General features: G+C 35.1%; 1 protein-coding gene across 3 annotated transcripts in view; it reads right to left on the reverse strand.

Moving 5' to 3' along the window:
- ESR1 (estrogen receptor 1) overlaps positions 1-20958 on the reverse strand; it is a 345878-nt gene that overhangs the window by 44003 nt on the left and 280917 nt on the right. For all 3 annotated transcript variants that reach the window (XM_031937618.1, XM_023503274.2, XM_031937617.1), the window contains exon 7: positions 10033-10166. In XM_031937618.1, the coding sequence (XP_031793478.1) occupies positions 10033-10166 (134 nt within the window). The remainder of the gene's footprint in view (positions 1-10032; positions 10167-20958) is intronic.

Raw genomic sequence — 20958 nt, forward strand, 5'->3', positions numbered from 1 at the left:
CTTTTGCAAAGTTTTCATTTCCTTTCCCCATTTTTCTTCCAGCTCTCTTTTAAGATCCTTTTTGAAATTTCTTCTAGGAGAGTCTTGTATGAGGAGCAATTTATGTCACCCTTTGGGGCTTCATCTGGAGATGATCTGCTTTTAGTGTCCTCAGAGTTTGAAATCTGTTTTCTTTCATCATAAAAACTGTCTATGGTCTGAGTTCTCTTTGCTTTTTTACTTAACTTGCTTTAAGTTAAGGTCTGCTTTTAGGACAGGAGAGATTTTTCAAGTTTTCTTTACAACCACTACACCCCCCCTCCCCCTTCCCAGCTGCACCAAGTCCATGCTGATTCTCTCCTAGTGCTGGGTGGGTGTGGCCAGTCCCATGACATTCTGAAGTTTCTGCATTTATTATATACCTTTTGTGTTTGTGTTGGGTGGTTTGTAACTTCTCTGCTAATCTACTAGCTTGCAGCAAGGTGGAGTAGTCAACACTGCTGTAGATTATCACTTGCTCCCACTGCCCGTGTTTTGCAAAGCCACACTGACATCTATGCTAGGCCTGCTTGCACTTGGTTTACCTTTCTCCCTGCCTGATTGAAATAGACCTTTCCTTTTCTTTTGTTTTTTAATAATTACAACTTTTTATTGACGGAACCCATGCCCAGGTAATTTTCTACAACATTATCCCTTGCACTCACTTCTGTTCCAATTTTTCCCCTCCCTCCCTCCACCCCTTCCTCCAGATGGCAAGCCATCCTATACATGTTAAATAGGTCACAATAGATACAATATATGTATGCAGAACCAAATAGTTCTCTTGTTGCACAGGAAGAATTGGATTCAGAAGATAAAAATAATCTGGGAAGAAAAACAAAAATGCAAACAGTTTACATTCATTTCCCAGTGTTCTTTCTTTGGGTGTAGCTGCTTCTGTCCATCACTGATCAATTGAAACTGAGTTAGATCTTCTCTTTGTCAAAGAAATCCACTTCCATCAGAATACATTCTCATACAGTATCGTTGTTGAAGTATATAATGATCTCTTGGTTCTGCTCATTTCCTTTAGCATCAGTTCATGTAAGTCTTTCCAAGCCTCTCTGTATTCATCCTGATCGTCATTTCTTTTTTTTTTTTTTTTTTTTTTTATTTAAAAGCCTTTTATTTACAAGTTATATGTATGGGTAACTTTACAGCATTGACAATTGCCAAACCTCTTGTTCCAATTTTTCACCTCTTATCCCCCACCCCCTCCCCCAGATGGCAGGATGACCAGTAGATGTTAAATATATTAAAATATAAATTAGATACACAATAAGTATACATGACCAAACTGTTATTTTGCTGTACAAAAAGAATCAGACTCTGAAATATTGTACAATTAGCTTGTGAAGGAAATCAAAAATGCAGGTGGGCATAAATATAGGGATTGGGAATTCAATGTAATGGTTTTTAGTCATCCCAGAGTTCTTTCTCTGGACATAGGCTGGTTCAGTTCATTACTGCTCCATTGGAAATGATTTGGTTGATCTCATTACTGAGGATGGCCAGGTCCATCAGAACTGGTCATCATATAGTATTGTTGTTGAAGTATATAATGATCTCCTACTCATTTCACTCAGCATCAGTTCGTGTAAGTCTCTCCAGGCCTTTCTCAAATCATACTGTTGGTCATTTCTTACAGAACAATAATATTCCATAACGTTCATATACCACAATTTACCTAACCATTCTCCAATTGATGGGCATCCATTCATTTTCCAGTTTCTAGCCACTACAAACAGAGCTGCTACAAACATTTTGGCACATACTGGTCCCTTTCCCTTCTTTAGTATCTCTTTGGGGTATAAGCCCAGTAGTAGCACTGATGGATCAAAGGGTATGCACAGTTTGATAACTTTTTGGGCATAATTCCAATTGCTCTCCAGAATGGTTGGATTCGTTCACAATTCCATCAACAATGCATCAGTGTCCCAGTTTTCCCGCATCCCCTCCAATATTCATCATTATTTTTTCCTGTCATCTTAGCCAGTCTGACAGGTGTGTAATGGTATCTCAGAGTTGTCTTAATTTGCATTTCTCTTATCAATAGTGATTTGGAGCACTCTTTCATATGAGTGGAAATAGTTTCAATTTCATCATCTGAAAATTGTCTGTTCATATCTTTTGACCATTTATCAATTGGAGAATGGTTTGATTTCTTATAAATTAGAGTCAATTCTCTATATATTTTGGGAATGAGGCCTTTATCAGAACCTTTAACTGTGAAAATGTTTTCCCAGTTTGTTGCTTCCTTTCTAATTTTGTTTGCATTAGTTTTGTTTGTACAAAGGCTTTTTAATTTGATGTAATCAAAATTTTCTATTTTGTGATCAATAATGGTCTCTAGTTCATCTTTGGTCACAAATTTCTTCTTCCTCCACAAGTCTGAGAGATAAACTATCCTATGTTCCTCTAATTTATTTATAATCTCATTCTTTATGCCTAAATCATGAACCCATTTTGATCTTATCTTGGTATACGGTGTTAAGTGTGGGTCCATGTCTAATTTGTGCCATACTAATTTCCAGTTATCCCAGTAGTTTTTGTCAAATAATGAATTCTTAGCCCAAAAGTTAGGATCTTTGGGTTTGTCAAAGTATAAGATTGCTATAGTTGACTATTTTGTCTTGTGAACCTAACCTACTCCACTGATCAACTAATCTATTTCTTAGCCAGTACCAAATGGTTTTGGTGACTGCTGCTTTATAATATAGTTTTAGATCAGGTACAGCTAGGCCACCTTCATTTGATTTTTTTTTTATTAATTCCCTTGAGATTCTCGACCTTTTATTATTCCATATGAATTTTGTTGTTTTTTTTCTAGATCATTAAAATATTGTCTTGGAGGTCTGATTGGTATAGCACTAAATAAATAGATTAGTTTAAGGAGTATTGTCATCTTCATTATCTTCACTCGACCTATCAAAGAGCACTTAATATTTTTCCAATTATTTAAATCTGACTTTATTTGTGTGGAAAGTTTTTTTTTTTAAATTTTGCTCATATAATCCCTAACTTTCCTTTGGTAGATAGATTCCCAAGTATTTTATGCTATTGACAGTTATTTTGAATGCAATTTCTCTTTATATCTCTTGCTGTTGGATTTTGTTGGTGATGTATAAAAATGCCGAGGATTTATGGGTATTTATTTGGATTTTGTTGGTGATGTATGAAATAGACCTTTTCTAGCAATCTTGGAAATTATCTTCTGCTGGTAATTTGTTGCACTCCCAATATTTGTGGATTCTGCTGTCCAGGACTAATTCAGAGGCTTGATTTGTGAATTAGTCTGAAGATTGTAAGAGAAGATCAGGAAGAAATGTGTATCCTCTTCAGGATCTTGGCTCCACCAAGATATTTGCACTCAGGAGAGTGTTGACCTCCAATAAATTCCTACACTCTTATGCATTCTATCCCTCCTAAGGAATTCTGATAGGCAGTTTTCTATATGCACTAAAACAGTCCAGCACTGATTAACAGGAACTTGCTCAAGTTCTTCCAAAGAGTCAAGCATGACTTTTTGAGTCCACCACAAATATGTCCAGTCATGTGATGTGTTATCCAAGTAATTATTCATCTATTCCTGAAGGACCTTCATGGTTTCACTATCTTCTCACTACTGATTCAGCTATTCAATATATTTCACAGTTCTTGATTATACTACATATGACCTTTAAAAAAAAGATACAAAAAGACAATTCCTATCCTTAAAGGGTCTAATGAGAAATAAAATATGCAAACAAATATGTACAAAGCAAGCTATAAATAGGGATAAATAGGAAATGATAAAAAGAGGTAAAGCACTGGAATTAAGAGGGATTCGGGAAGGCTTCTTGCAGAAGGTGGAATATAAATTGGGGCTTAAAGAAGCCAGGAAGAACTGTAGTTAGAGTGAAGGAGGGACAGTTCCACATTTGAGTGCCATAGGATGGGGAATGATGCTATGACAATGGCTTAATGTAGGTGGGTGAGTGAAAAGATGACTTTGCAGTTCTACACAAAGCAAAACAAGCTGCTATAATAAAAAGACCAAAGTTTAGGGAAATTATATTGTATGGATGCATGGTCAACTCACTAGCTTCCTAATATTATCCAAACTCCTTCAGCTCTGACTCTTTGCCCAGAATCTAGGCTTCTTGCCCATCTCAGCTTTTTCAGTCTTGGCAAGCTGATAGAGACCTGAACTGGCTTTTCAGTTTATATTTTCTCTTTCCAGCTCAGACCATGGTTGCTTAGCTCCAGGAAGGTCTGGTCCTTTCTTCAGCCTTAGAGATTGGCTAGTAGCTATCTGTTGTGTCTATTTGTAAGATGCCATACTAAGGAATGTCCTCATTTTCCAGATATGAAAATATGCCTACAATTTTTTTCTCATTTCTATATTTATCATTATATATAGAGAAAGAGACACATAGAAACACAGAGACAGAGAAACAAAGAGAAGAGACAGAGATAGAGAAAAACGTAGACAAAGACAGTAGAGAGTTACAGAGAGACACAAAGATGGCAAGAAAGGGAGGAAGAGAGAAGAATAGAGTGACAGAAAGAGAGACAGCAAAGCATAGGAAGAGGTGAGAGAAAGACAGAGACAGAGACAGTCAGACAAAAAGAGGAGAGAGATATGAGAATATGTGTGTGTGAGAGAGAGAAAGAAAGTGAGAGGGAGACAGATAGACACATACAGACAGAGAGAGAGAAAGGCAGAGAGAGAGAAGGAGAGAGAGAGAGAGAGAGAGAGAGAGAGAGAGAGAGAAAGAAAGAGAGAGAGAGAGAGATTAAGCAGAATCACAGAATTTCCCTGAAATATGGCCATCAAGCCTCTGGATAGAGATTTTCAGTTGATAGAGAATAATAGCCTTCTCATGCATGCCATATATATGCACACACATACACACATTCTGCATTATCGTCCAGTCCATTTTGTTCTACATTGTTTTGTTCACAAAGAAAGAGAGACTATAAAAAGTGCCTTGGTAAAATCTGGATGTTCTAGATTTAATATGATCTATTGGATCATAAAGCGTTATGATCCAATATTCTAGCACCCCTACTTTAAAAATAAAATTAGTCTTGCATGACCTGATCTTGATAAAACCAAGGAGTTCTAAATTATTTGAATTTAAAATCACCAGAATAATTTTCAAGTTTATGCAATGGGAGAAGAATAAATGGAAAATAGAGATTAAGGAAAGAAGGATATAATGTTTTTGGCAAATATGAAAAGCATCCCATTCAGATTAAGTTAACTGGGATGGAATAGCCTTTAAAGCTAATATCAGTCAATTAACATTCATTATGTATCTATTATTTGCCAGTCCCTGTGCTAAGAATTGGTGGACTTAAATCACCTAAAGGAAATGAGAGTATATAGAACTAGGAAAGTGAGAGTTTCACTATATTCTATGCTGGTCAGATAACTTCTAAAATTTTATATTAGTTTCTAGGCACTATCTTTTAATAAGAACATTTGTGATAAAGTGGAGAATATCCAGATGATAAAGGACCTTGAAAGCATGCCACATTAGGATTATTTGAAAGAGTCAGAGAGGATTAGCTTGGAGAAAAATACTTAAGAGAGAGAGGCAGAACAGCTCTCTTCAAATGGAAAGGATGAAAATATCGAATAGGAATTGTTTTGTTCTACATGGCCTTTGTGGCCAGAACCAGGAGCAAGTAGTAGAACTGGAAAAAATGAAAATTGAGACAAGATCAGGGAAAAAATTTTAGCAAGTAGAGCAATTCCAAAATGTATTTGGGCTGCCTTGAAAAAAAAAACTGCTTCAAAAAGGCTGAAAGATCTTTTTCAAGTAAGTTGTACAAAGAAATTATCTTCTGGTGCATGTTAAACTGGGAAACCTCTGAGGTCTTTTCCAACTCGTAGATTCAGTGCTTCCATATAAATCTAGAAACAGATTTTAACCGAAAATGGATCAGTAATCCACCAATTTGGAAATTCCATTTAACAATGCACCTCACAATCCAATCACTCCTGTTTGTCTGTTTTCCAAGGGCTATGTTACAGTACAGAGGGACTAATCACTGGAAGGTAGACCTATCAATAAGTTGGCTACCAAGTACTGAGATTTTTTGATCATAGTCATAGTAAGCCATATAAGAAAGAAAAGTAAAATCATTATCAGATTCAAAAAATCACTATCACAAGGACAAAATAGGAGGGACTTGGCTTGATAGCAGTTTTTTCTGAAAAATATGTAAGGATTGTAGGGAAATATATAATCAAAATAGCTCAACAATGTGATGTACAGTCATGTACAAAAACCAAAAACTGGTAATGTAAGCGTAATTTATTTCTGGCAGTGATACTCAGGAGTAGGGCAATGAGAGACCCATTGGTCTCTGACTTGATCAGACCACTGCTGGAATACTAGACTAACTTCTGGATACTCATTTTAGGAGGAGCACTGATAAACTGGAGATTATCTAGAAGGGTGTGATAAGACTAATTAAGGGACTCAAAATCATGTCACATAAGAATATAATGAATAATTGGGAACAATATGCAGAAGATGAAAAGGGACTTAATTTAGGGTTGCCATCAGAATAGGCCTCAGAGGTTCTCTGTTTTATATACAAACTCATTTATTTGATATTTAAATCCTTTCTTAACTTGACTCCAATTTTCTTTCACTTCCTTTTATGTCTATCTTATTCATACCTTATTGTACACACTAACAAACATTTGCTATTTCTCAGATATGACACTCCATAACTCTGTGCCTTTTCTAGTCCATCCTAAACCTCCTAAACTTATAATTTTCTTCAAAGTTCAACTTATATACCACCTTCTACAAAATGGTCTTTCCTGATCTTCCCCGCAGCTAGTGCCATCCTCCCAACCAAATTACCCTTTAAAAATTCACACATCTCATATACACTTGTGAAAATATATGTTGTTTTTCTTGATAGAATGTAAGCACCTTGATGGCAGGGCCTATTTCACTTTAGTCTTTGCATATAGCACCTCATACACTGTAGGACTTTAAAAAATGCTTGTTAATTAATTGACATCAATTTTCTAACAAGTTCAGCTATCTAAAATATCATAGTCAATTTTAGAAAGCATTGATTTTCTACTTACTAAAAGGCAGTAAATATATCCCAAGCCAATTAAGAAAAGACTTTGCTTTTTGAAATAAGGTGGGAAAATTGGGGAGGTGGGGTGGGGTGGTTAATGAATTAAATTATTTTCCATAAAGTACATTCAAGTTCTGATGAATATCATGGGCCCTTCCCTTGACTGTTAAACTTAATCCCAATTCAATGGGATCTGAGGGATCCTCTTGCTTTCTGGGAAGTTATTCTAGCAAATCTCTTCTCCTCTGACCCAAAATTAGAGGCAATGTAAATAAAGCAAAATGAAATTCTCAGAAAGAGGCCACAACTCATGGAGAAATCTGAGTGGTTTCATTTTGAGGACTTGAGCAGTTGAACCGCGTCTTTTGGCCCTAGTTTCCTGTTTCCTTTACCTTATGGTTTATTCCAGGTAAACTATAAGAGCCACTGACTACTCCTAAAATGCATCTCAGATTCCTATTCTTTCATGTTCCTGGATCAGACCTCATTACCTTCTTTGTTTGATTGTTTGTTTTTAGTAATTTTCCATTTCTGAAGGTAAAAGAAAATTAACATTGACATGATTACCTCAACTTTTTATTGACTGGATGTTTCTTCTTGGCATAGGGGTCCTACACTATGCAATTGCCTGTATGATGCAGATATATATATTCCATGACCTTGGTTTTCAAGACGTAGCACACACTCAGCAGTTCTGGGTAAAAAATCTGTCCTTTGAAGACACAGCTCAATTTTTGTATTGGTAAGGTTTACTTCATTTTCTACAAAGCTGGAAAGACAGATACTGTTTTGTTATTGAGCCAGTGAAACAGCAGAATTGTCCTTGATAGGAGAGACAAGCTGTCGCCTTGGTATCTCAGGGATTTATTATTATTATTTTAATCTTGTCAATGTATCTCAAAAGCAGGCTTCCAATCCCTCTGAAGGACTGCAAGGGAAGCTAATAGTAGCTCCAACTTTTACTTTGAGTAGCATCAATGCAAAACTGAGTGAAGCTCTGACAATAATGAAGAAGGCCTTAACTGGTATGAGAAGACAGCAGGACTAATTCCAAATCTAGTTGTGGGTAATGATTCTGAGTTTACCAGAGGCTTTTCTTTGACATGGTGTTTTTTTTTAATAAAGAAAATGTAAAGGATTGCTTTTTTTAAAAATCTAATTTTTGTGTAGTTCCAAAACCAAGGCAATTTGATCTGTTGATTACAAATGACTTACTTTCTTATTCAGCATTAAAATAAAATTAAATGAAAACCTTTTATACAAACAAAACATTGGTGCAAGCAAAAGACTAAATTGATTTTAATCTATTCTTTTTAATTCCCCAAGACCAGAACATAATCTAGCATTGATTACCCAGTCCTGGCTAATTTCACTTCCTATCTGAGTATTATTTCCTGGACAAGGGGGAGGAAGGGGAGAGAAAACCTAACACTTAAAAAACAACCTGCTTTCACTGAAGTTAGTCAGATTGCCCACTCAGAATCTATCAGTATTTGCCAGGCTCTCCATCTAAGAAGGAGCAGGTTCAAGACCTGGCACTGTCTAGCCGAATGGCACTGCTCCCAGAACTCTCATCCCACTAAAAAGCAATTGTGGGTTCTGGACCCTTCAGTATGCAGGACAAGCGATCAAAATGAAAAGCACAATATATGTGAGTGGAACCAGAAACTTGAATCAAGTGATAATCACTTCCTTAGTATAGACTAGCTGTTTTTTTTTTTACCCATGTAACTTTGATCCAGTATTTCCTGCTTCAGCTAAGGTAATAATACAGATTTCCATTTATCAGTTGATAAGTGAATGTGATTGCCATGATAACTATTGAGTGATGTAGACTACTAGCATTGGCAGTGAGGAAAAATGGAAAATTATTTGCTTCCATTCTCAGGAGAGATGGGGATGGATTGTTATTGATCAGAAAAATATAAAATGTGAAAATAGATGTCAAATTGGAGAGAGCTAGAAGTATATTCTCTATGGCTTTATGAATGGAATCCATACCAAATACATAACCTTTGATAAACAGGGCAGAAATTAATTGATTCAGGACTGAGGGAATCCAAAGCAAAATATTATTGAGGTATTCAATATGGGGATGAGATGTATGCATAACCAGTGGGGGTTGGTGTTTTTTTTAATTACACTTTATGACTAGTGGTTAATTTTCATGTTCTAGAGTCTGTCATTCTTTTTAGTGCTTACATTCAAAGATCAGGATTTGGGAGGAGCCTGGACACTAATTTGGGCTGAGCTGTAGATTCCATCTGTGTGACCTAGAATGACTCTTTATATATCAACCAGGCCCAGCATTAAAAAAAAGAAGAAAAAAAAACAGATGTAGCTCTTAGCTAAGCTTTCTAAAATGAATAAATAGGATGGGTCATGGAATTAGAATCCATAGACAAAATGAAAAACATTCCTTTTAGCTGGATCAATTTACTACATTCCAGTGTTTTAGGCTCTGGTTCCTTCTAATGCCCTATTTCTAATCCAGGTATGTTTCTCATCCTTTCATTTTTGAGAAGAGTGTTGTCACTCTCAAATATGTTCCCTTCTTTATGATTGAGAGCTTGCAATGATCTGTCATTTCTAATGGGATTATCAATTCTGTACTTTGCAAAAGTATATGTGACGTATAGCTATAAAAACATTTATTGATGGTTGAAAAAAGCAGTAATATTTTTGACAAAAAGGAATGTTTTCTTTGGTACTTTAATACCTATTTGACTCCTTGAATATAACCAGTACAACTTCAATTTCTTTGAGTCAATCCAGATAAGAAGTAGTTGACTGCTTCTTTCAATTTATACCACTTCTCCCTTCAAATAATTGTACCATGTCTGGATGAAAAAATGTAACAAAGACAGTTGTTATCCTGAAATTTGACATTTTCTATTTCCCATGTCACTAACTCACCAGAATTAAGCAAAATGATGGACTTGAGGCACACAAACTCTTCACCCTGGAGATTCATCATTCGAAAGCGAGAAGATGTAGCCAGCAACATGTCAAAGATCTCCACCATACCTTCCACACATTTCCCCTGGTTCCTGTGAAAACAAAAATAGAGTTAAAGGGTAGGTTGCTACTCACAATTCAAATCTGTGATAGGAATCTGTTATCCATTTTTTCTCTTAGTTTAAGTAAAAGATCATTTGAGTATAGGATGATAAAGGACAAAGACTTCTCATCATAAAAAATTATTTTCAAATCTTAGAAAAATAGTAATGTAAGATAGATATAAAAGAGATAAATCACAGCAACCCTTATTTAAATTGGGGACCTTACCTAAACAATGCAAGAGGAAACTATACACACTGGAATTAATTATACAGAACAACCTGGTAAGAATGTAATTAATCTGAAAATAATACAAGCCACTTACCACTGGATATAAGTAACTAAAAATCAGCTCTACTATTTGTGGCCTAGATAAAATAACATATTGGTTATACTTTGGGTCAGTCAGCTGTGAATGTATATATGACATTTTGAAAGGCTTGCTTTTCTCCATATTCCTCATGCTGCTCTCAAGGTACAAGAGGAGGAAGAGATTTCTCTATGCATTATCAGTACCCTTTTGTGTCTTAGCACCAATACCATAGGAGCCATGCACTCATACACAGTCTTAGAAGTGGAAATAAAGACTTTTTTTTCTTACATCAGAATGTAAGAGGCCATTGAGTGCAACCTTTCATTTTATAGAGGAGTAAACTGGAATAGATATTAAGTAATTTATCCAACATCATATAGCTAGTAAATATCTTGTTCAATACATAGATAATAAGTTGTAAGAAAAAGCAAGTTGTGTTATCATGAGTAAGAAAAGTCAAGTCAACAAATATTTATTAAGTGCCTGCCATATGCCAAGCATTGTACTAAGTATGGTGGATTCAAAGACTGTCTTCTCAAGGAACATAAGTTGAATGGGGGAAGCAACAAAAATGTCTAAGTGCAAAAATGGACATAAATAGAATTAATTGAAGATAAATTTAGAGATATGGCATGAGCATTAAGGAGGATAAGGAAAGTTTTCTTACAAGAGAGGAGATTTTAGCTGGAATCTAAAAGAAGGCAGAGAATCCAGGAGATGAAGAGAAGAGAAGAGAATGGAATGAGTGAGTGATAGTCAGTGAAATAGGCAAGAATGGGGAGAATGAAGTATGTTTTATATAAGACATAGCAAGCAGGAGAGTATCATTAGATCATAGAGAGCATGAAAGATAATGAAGTATAAAAAGACTGGGAAGGTAGGAAGAGGACACAGTAGGAAAGAATTTGAAAGCCAAATAGAAAATTTTATATTTCATCCTAGAAGTAATAGGAAGCCACTGACGTTTTCTGGGATGGACATTGGGAAATGACAAATATGTGATTTAACAAGATTTATTTGACCTGAGTGAAAGATAGAGGACAGAAAGATGAAAATTAAGGCAGGGAGGCTAAGCAGAATGTATGAGTGACAAGGCTTGTCAGCTAGGTGTTGGCAGTATCAGAGAAGGGAGGCAAGAAATATACAAAACATATCATGAAGATAGAATTGACAGTACTTGGCAACATACTGGAGTGTAAGGAAAGGACTGTGAGAAAAAGTAAGGAATGGAAGATGACACGGAGGTTACAAGCCTGTGTGACTAGCAGAATTTGGTTCCCTCAATAGTAATAGGGAAGTTGGAAAGAGAGAATGGCTTGAGGGGAAAGAGAATGAGTTCAGTTTTGTTCATGCTGATTTTAAGATATTTGTGGAATATATAGTTTGTTCATCACCAATAGGTGATGAAGATGCAAGACTAGAAGTTAGGTGAGAGATTAAGGATGGATAAGTGGATATGGGAATCGTTAGCACAGAGATGATAAGCAATGGGAAGCAGGTAAAATAGTATAGAATAGAAAGAATATTGAAGAGGATCTATAACTGACTCTAGAGAAACAGGAGGTGTGGCCAAGTTGAAGATCCAGCAAAGAAGAATGTGAAGAAGCACTCAAACAGGAGAGATTGCAGTATCATGAAAATCTGGAGACAAGAGTGTATCAAAAAGAAAGTGATAAACAGTGTTAAAGGCAACAGAGAGATCATAAAGGATAATGATTGACAAGAGATCTTTAGATTATGAGATTATTGGTAATTTTGGAGAGAGGATTTTCAATTGAATAATAATATCAAAAGTGAGACTGTAGAGATTTAAGAGAATAAGATTTTTAAAAATGAAGGCACTAATTGTAGATGCCTTCCTCAAGGAATTTTGCCACAAAATGGAGAAGAGACATGGATATTAACTAAAGAAAAACAGATAAAGTGAGGGCTTTTTGAGGATGAGGGAGACATACACATGTTTTTAGGCAATAGTGGAACAACTAGTAGAAAGAAAAAGATTGAAGACAGTTGAGAAAATAGAAATAATGGAATGGGTAATCTTCAGGATGGGATCATTTCTGCATGTAAAAGAGTTTGCATTGACAAAAAGAATAGCCTTTCTCATATAAGACAGATATAAAAGATGAAATAGAAGCAGAAAATATCTGAGAAATGTGTGAAAGGAGAAGAGGGAGCTCTCAGCAAATGGAGTTTTTTCAGTAAAATATGAAATAAGTAGAGGCAGAGTAGAGAAAGCCATAGGAGGTTTGAGTATCGATGTAAAAGTTTATTAAGACATCTGTGGAGAATGGAATAATTAATTAATTAGGGAGGTAGAAAAAGATTGCCTCAGTTTCCCCAGGCACCTGAGATTATAAATTGCTGATCTGCTTTAGTAAAAAAAAAAAAAAAAGTTTCCACCTTGAGAGTTCCCCTATAAGCAATGAAATTACTGGTTTGGCTCCCCCAAAATAGAGAAACATGCAAAACTAAGAGTCATACAAAAAACAGGATACTGACTTTTTAAATCACAGCTGATCAAAAATGTCTACAGTTTAAGAAAAAAGAATTGTAATGAGATCTGGCTTATTTCTCATAGCCTATGTCTAGATGTCTTAAATCAGTGATCTCATTTTTACTTCTAATTTTTAAAATTTAGATTTTTTAAAGTACTAATTTTTTCAGGTAATTCAATTCAAACAGTTTCTTGCCTGAAATTGCTTGAAAATTTTAACTTAATTTTTCCTTGCCTATAATGCATGCATTAAAGGGAGAGGGAATCTCTGAGGAACATATAAACTGAGCAGTGTGAGCAAATATCCAATAGTTGGTCACTTAGTAAAGTTGGTCATTTTGAGTAGTGAGATGGCCTTTTGTGTTGAAGGATCACACAATAAATTTGATTTTTTTTAAGTAACAATTTTTCTTTCTAGTGAAAAAAAATAAACAAGGATGGAGAAAATGTTTGGAGAATAAAGCTTTAAAAATAACAACTCATAGCCAAAATAGAGAAATGTTCCTTTCTCAGTATAAAGTCTCTGTTTACTTAACAGACTGTACATCGGCAGGGGAGGAAGTTTAAGTGTGGGAAGAAACCATCATTCACCTGCTGTGAGCAAAAGTTCAGTTTAGAAACTGAGAAAGTAGTATCTTAATAATCATCCTTTCTTCTGATCCCTTTTGGATATTCTGCCATTTTTCTCATGAAAAGTCATTTCTTTCATTTTCTTCTAATAAGCTGGTTTTCTCAAGTCTTCTTCCTTTTTGTTTTTCATACGCTCTATTTCTAAGAAGATGTGGTATATGTTAAATACCCAAAGTATGAAGAAAGCTTTTGAAATAGATCAAAAGGCAAGTAGTGTGTGCCCTGAAGCCTGTTTTCACACTATAATCTCTGCATTCTGGACTCTGGCCTCATCCCTTGTTCTATTGTCCTCATGTATTTCAATGAACTTGAAAACTACTTCTTAAATACCTGCCATCTGTTCTGTATCTGTGGTAGAGGCTTTGAGAAACAAAGGTAAAAAAGCAACAATCCTTTTCTTCGGAGAGCTCACAATCTAATGAAATGGTAGGGGAGGGTATGTTCTTAGATTTCGAATTAGAATTGACAAGTGTGTAGAGAGATCAAAAAAGAAGAATGAGAGATGGAGAGGGTGGAGTCACTTCTATTTGGTGGGGTCATCAGACTGGAATGGAACTGAAACGCCATATATTCCAACCCTCTCAGTTTATAGATGAAAAAATTAGACCCAGAAATTGACTTGCCAAAAGTCATGTAAGTCAATACCAGTAGAACCAGGACTTGAACCCAAGGGGTCCTCTGGTCCTTTTGATCTAATCTTGTTCACTATAGTACAATATATATTATATTTGACCAATGAAGATGCCATCCACCTCCAGAAAAAGAGCTTACAGAAATATATATAGTATGGTCTTACATTCTGCATATATATATATTCACCTATATAATATATATGGAAGATAAATGCATACATATATACAAATATGTTTATGTGTTTTTGTTTAATGGTAGTTTTCTCTAGGGCAGGATGGGGAGGGAGAAAAATTTTAAATTACACAGCAAAGAACAAAAGAAAACTTAGAAGGAAGCAGAGAAAAGCTGGATATCTTTGAAGATAGTGTGTAGTATTTATTATATAGGTTTTTGAAGAAAATAGCAAACAATTTTAAATTCATATTTACTGTTTTATGTTGAATCTTTTAATGTTCTGCTCTGCACATGGATCTGTTTTTCCTTTTCTTGTTTTGTACTTGTTTAAAATGAATTAAAAATTAAAAAAAAATTAGTATACCTGATCCCATGATCAAGGGAAAAGAAATCTGTACATGGATTTAGAAAACTGGTAGGTCTTAAGAATTGTATGTGGTGCTTTGGAGCGATAATTTGCTAAGTTGTCAATATAGTTTGAAAGCAGCTATGTGGTATAACAGATAGAGTTCTAGACCTGGAGTCTAGAAGGCTTAAGTTCAAATTTGACCTCAAACATTTACTAGTTGTGTGAATCATGGCAAGTCACTTAACTTCTGTTTGCCTCAGTTTCTTTAACTCTAAAATGGAGATAATAATAGTATCTACCTTGTAAGGTTGTTATGAGGATCAAATGAGATGATTTAACACAGTGCATGGCACATAAGTGCTATATGTTAGATGTTATTAGAGAAATCATTCTCTCTCTACTTCTTAAAATTATACCCACTATATCACTAGGCAAAGTTCAGTCAGTCTAAAGATCCAACCAACCAAATCCTTCTCTTCTTTCCAAGATTCTTTTCTTCTAAAAAGAATTTACTCCAAAGATCCAAGTAATATCAGTGTTCAACTATGGCTGAGTCAATTGGCTCCACTGCATAGTGCCTGCAGACCTTCTTCATCATCCCTAAGGATCCTTGAGGATCAATAAAATTGATATATGAGGTGGTGAGTAGTTAATACACTAACTTAAGTCTTGTAGCATGTCATACACCTTTGGAAGACTTAATAAATACTTATCTGTTTGACATAGTAAAATCACCTACCTCTCCTGAAGTACACAAGAAAAAATGCTATAGTAGTCAGAACTTCCTTGTTTGTGTCTGAAAATTCATTGATTTAATATCCAACCTCCATCCCAAAATTCAAATAGGAACAAAGTCTTTAATAGGATATTAGATTAAATGATTTAATCAAGAACTTTGGAAAGGAGGCAATTACTGAGGAACTTGAGATAATACTATAATAAGACTAGTTCTGGGTACTTTTCAACTTAGGAGGTACTTTTGAGGCTGTGAAACACATGGAGATCAGAAAAACAGGATTTATTTTTAAAGAAAACACAGTTTCAGTCATAGATCAGAAGAACAGAGGTTTACCAAGCAGCCCCAGCCTCTAGCTCCTACTGTGAGACGTGACAGTCTGGAATGATTAACTCGTCCAAGTATTTTATCAGTCTGGTTTTCAGAGACTCTCCAAATCCCCTTGTGGGGGAATCTTGTTCTACTACTTATCCTCTCAAATGTAGTTAATTTGTTTTTAAGTGAAGGTAGAACACCCAAAGAACAGAATTTGAAGGAGCATTCATTATTGGCACATACTAAAAGTTTCTCTTCTACAGAAAGCAAGTCAGTTTGTCTGTTTTTTCAGAAGCACTCAGGTACCTATTCTGTATCTGTATGGGATATCAAGAGTTCCAGAAAGGGGTTGTGGATGACTCTTGGAAAATGCATCTTACAAAAAGATAAATAAGGACATGAAAGATCAGTTCTTTGTATAAAAGTAATTTATTAAAACAGAATGAGAAAAACCAAGAGGCTAACAAAAGGAGTATGTATACCTTTATATAATCTGGATAGAAAAAAATGTTGCAAAAATTTGTAGCTATGGTGCTATATAAAAACTATACATTTTGAGGGGTGCCAGCTCTTAACAAACCCTTTTTATCCCTTTCCCTATTTTTACTCTATCCAGTCACTAACATTAATGTATGTTGGAATCATAAATGGTTGCTGATTAAAATAATTACATATATAGCTTATTTAATTATGACATTAGCTATGTAAATTTGAGCAAGTTACTTAATCTCTCTAAGCTTCAGTTTCTCTATCTCCAAAATGAGGGTTAGGGATGAGATTATTGCTATGTTCAGACCTTGTTCTAGTTTCTTATGCTTCTATTTAGTGAAAGAAGCAAGGGAAAAAGGAAAGCATGACAAAATAAATCATAGGGTCAAATATATATATATATATACATATATGTTTATATATGTATATATACACATATATCTACATACAAATATATACACATATATATGTACATATACACAGACAAAAATACTGGTCATCAAAGCTTACTTTGTTCTTTGACAGATGAGGAAACTGAGACACAAAGAATTTAGCCCAGTCACATAATTGAAGTAGTCTCAATCCAATTCTTCCTGACTATAAGTCTAGCCCCCTATTTTCTATACTTTCTATTTATAATTCCCTGTAGTTTAATTACAATGAGAGTATATATGATGTATTATTACAGGTTACCAAATGTAACTATCTGTGGCTTAATGCTAGTCTCAATTTTTTCAGTTTGAGCAGTACTTTCATCATAACCTCTCTACCCCTTTATAAACAATTTCAGACCTTCCAGTAGTTAAGTGATAAGCACACAATAAGTGCTTAATAAATCGTTATTGATTTGATTTGTTTTTTTAAAGGATCCTTTGAAGCCAGTCTTTTGGTGACAAGTATCTCAAAATTTAGGCAATCCCATCTCAGGTGGCAGACAAATGATTATCCCATATCTCAGGTCTTCCCAAAATGGTGAAATCCACCAGTTGGCCTCTTCTGACATAGCCATAGAGTATCCAAGGTTACTTATAAAAGAGAAGCCATTGGTGTAGGACTACAGTAGAGAAGCCAACTGATATGAGCTATTTATAAGACTTTTTTCTTCTTAACATGATCCTCATGGCTATAGGGAGGGATGGTTTGAGGAAGTGATATGGGGTTTCTGCCCCTTTGATCACTTCACTATCCTCAATGTAGCTAAGCAAACGTAGCTGAAAACTTTTGCTATTGGATATTTTTAATCAGTGATTTTAATCAATCCAAAGATGATAAACTTATAAAATTTGCCAATGAGGCAAAGTGAAAGAAATAACCAATATGCTAGGTGGTAAAATCCAGGATACTGAAAGACAGGCTAAACCACAGGTCCAAATGGAATAAAGCAAAATATAGTAGGAAGAAACATAAAGTCTTATACTTATTTGGGTTAAAACAAGAACAACAACAACTCAGGCTCAGAGATTTAAAGCTTTTTAATGATCATTGAGTACAACTCCCTCATTTTACCAATGAGGAAACTAAAGCCCAAGAGGAGTTAAGCGACTTGTCCAATATTATATAGTAAGTAGAAAAACTTGGACACAGAGCCAATTCCTCTAACTCTAAAGCTGCTGCCCTTTCTATTGGTCCACACTGCTATCCTTTCACAAGTACAATATAGAGGTAAGTACTGGGAGACATTTATTTTCAACTATAAAGCTAATATGAGTAAACTGAATTGGAAAAGGTATGATGTCAAGAATGAAAGAAGTGATAATTCTTGCAACAGAGATCATTCTCTACCCTGGTGTGATTTCATCTAGAGTAACATAGATTGTGATCAAGTGCAATGCAGAGTTAATAACTAAGTCAGTTGCTTAGATAAATAAATGGAATTGGATATATTGGGTTCTTCCTTCCCAAACTTAATTTTAAAAGTCCTTTCCTCCAGAAATATTATTCTGAATGATTCTCTAATATTTTGAAGTTTGAGAGAGGTATTGGTAGATGTAACAACCATGAACTTGAGGTTAGAAGATTGTCCAGAAGGATGTAGTCCAGCAACAGAAGCTATTTATTTTCCTTGCACTTCCAACCCTCTCCCATACTGTTGGACTGCCTAACTGAAACAAACCTCTAGTGAAAAACAGGTTTTTATAACTCCCACTTTTTCATATTAGGAGAACATAATAGTCAGCATAATACAAGTAAGGAGTCCAAAGAAAACAACGTAACCAGTAACATTGCTTGCCCAGTTCAATAAGCCTATTAACAGTATTGAGATAGGGAAGGGGAGGACAAGATGGAAGAAATTACCCCCAGATCAAAAGCTTTAAGAAATGCCAGAAATACCATGTATAATATATTTTGAGAGGATGAATACAGAGAGGATTGGCGAGACTTACTTGAACTGATGCTAAGTGAAATGAGCAGAACTAGGAGATCATTATATACCTCAACAACGATATTGTATGAGGATGTATTCTGATAGAAATGGATTTCCTCAACAAAGAGATCTTACTCAGTTTCAATTGATCAAGGATGAACAGAAGCAGCTACACCCAAAGAAAGAACACTGGGAAATGAATGTAAACTGCTTGCATTTTTGTTATTTTTCCCAGGTTATTTATACCTTCTGAATCCAATTCTCCCTGTGCAACAAGAAAACTGTTTGGCTCTGCACACATATATTGTATCTAGGATATACTTTAACCTATTAACATGTATAGGACTGCAAGGGATAATATAAAAAAAATTACCCTGGCATAGGTTCTGTCAATAAAAAGTTATTTTAAAAAATAATATATTCTGAGAACACTTATTCTGGGAAAAAAAGGATTAAAAAATCAAGTTGTAAGATTCATGTAAAAGGAGGAGATGCAGTCAAATAGAAATGACTTTTGGTCCATTACTCAAAGGAGATTGGCAGTGTTAATGAAACCATCTCTATCTGTATTAAGAGTTTGGGGAGTAAATGTACTGAGCAATTTAGACAGTATTTTAGAAATGCAAAGTTCCCAAAAGGAATATTCCAAGTCAAGGAGACCTTATCGAAGAGCTGGGTAGAGTACACCTATGAGAATAAATGTTTCCTTCCTATCTTGGTTTAGCAACATCATGGAATGTATTAAGGGATGAAGTCTCCCTTTAAATGGACTATTTATATAAGTAATAATGTGAATGATGTCCAGCTTGAATATCTTCTTCAAATGAAAGAATGTATGTTTCCTAAGCAGTGAGAAAAGAAACATTCCTATGAGCAATTCCTCACACTGGGAATATCTGTAAGACCCTGGACACATAATTGGATTATAGAATTTAAAATTAGATGAGATTTTTACAAATGATCTAGGTTTAACCCCTTCAGATAAAGAGTTTGAGACCCAGAGTAGGAAAGTAGCTACCATTGCCATGGTCACCCAGCTAATATGTCAATAGGCAGTTTGTCTCTTTGCATTGTACCACACTGCCTTCCAGCTGTTCCTTCCAAGTCAAAAATGCATTCCCTTCTCATCCCTCTGTCCCCTGACTTCTCTAGTTTTCTTCAAGTCTCAACCAAAAGCTCACTTTCTACAAAAAGCCTTTTCTGATCTATCATAATACTAGTACTTCAGTGGGCATATGTGTGCACAAATGTGTATGTACACATGTATGTAAGTATCTGTATTGTACATATATTCATGTACATGAATGCATATAAGAATATTATATATGAATGTGTAATGCATATGTGTACATATATGTCTCTAAGTATGGTATGTGTGTACATGTACTTACACATGTATACATGTCTATATGTATATATGCACATGTGTGTATACAAACATAAGCATATATTTTATTATAATATATAATCTATACATATTTATACATACATTATGTGTATATGCATACATACATGCACACATATAAATATAGATATAGGCACATGTATGTGCACACATTAAATGTTGTTTGTCTCCCCAATTAGGCTATGAGTTCCTTGAAAGCAGGAACTGGCTTTTGTTTTGGTTTTTTCCCTCTTTCTTTGCTTTATCAGAACTGACACCTATTTTTTGACTTGACTTAAACTCTCTGCACCTTTGTACTATCAGCTTCATTTACTTCTCTGGGTAGGAGGGCTCAAATGAGATGTTGCATTTGAAATAATTCTAATGTTCTGAGGAACAAATGAGGAGATAGGCCTCATAAATGGGGAGTATTACTCAATTAGAATATATCATTATCACTAAGAGAAAAATATCTTTGCCTCAGGAATCTTCTCAGCCTAAAAATGTGTTGAGTCTGGTGGACATTGATTTCCAGGGCATTTTCAAGTCTATTTCCACTCAATTTCCATTCTAGCATATGTACCCATCTTTTATAGGGACACACCACTCATTTCAAAGACACCTTCTTTTTATGCCTCTGTCACTCAATTGCAAATAGTAGCAGCCATGACATAGCCCTCTCTCCCTCAGGGGTTGCCATGAGCTTTCCTTCTAGCATATGATTTACAAAGAAGGATTCAGGGATAAATCTATTACCAACTCTGGGAGGATTTTTTTGCCTTATTTGTTTTCACTATTACAGATGGTTGTAGCAAGAATTACACAGGGAACATTGCTTTGACCTTGTCTGAAAGAACTTCTGGGTTTTGGCTCTAAACAATCTGTTAGATTGCCTTT

Source organism: Sarcophilus harrisii, chromosome 4 (assembly GCF_902635505.1).
Source record: "Sarcophilus harrisii chromosome 4, mSarHar1.11, whole genome shotgun sequence".
NCBI classification, from domain to species: domain Eukaryota; kingdom Metazoa; phylum Chordata; class Mammalia; order Dasyuromorphia; family Dasyuridae; genus Sarcophilus; species Sarcophilus harrisii.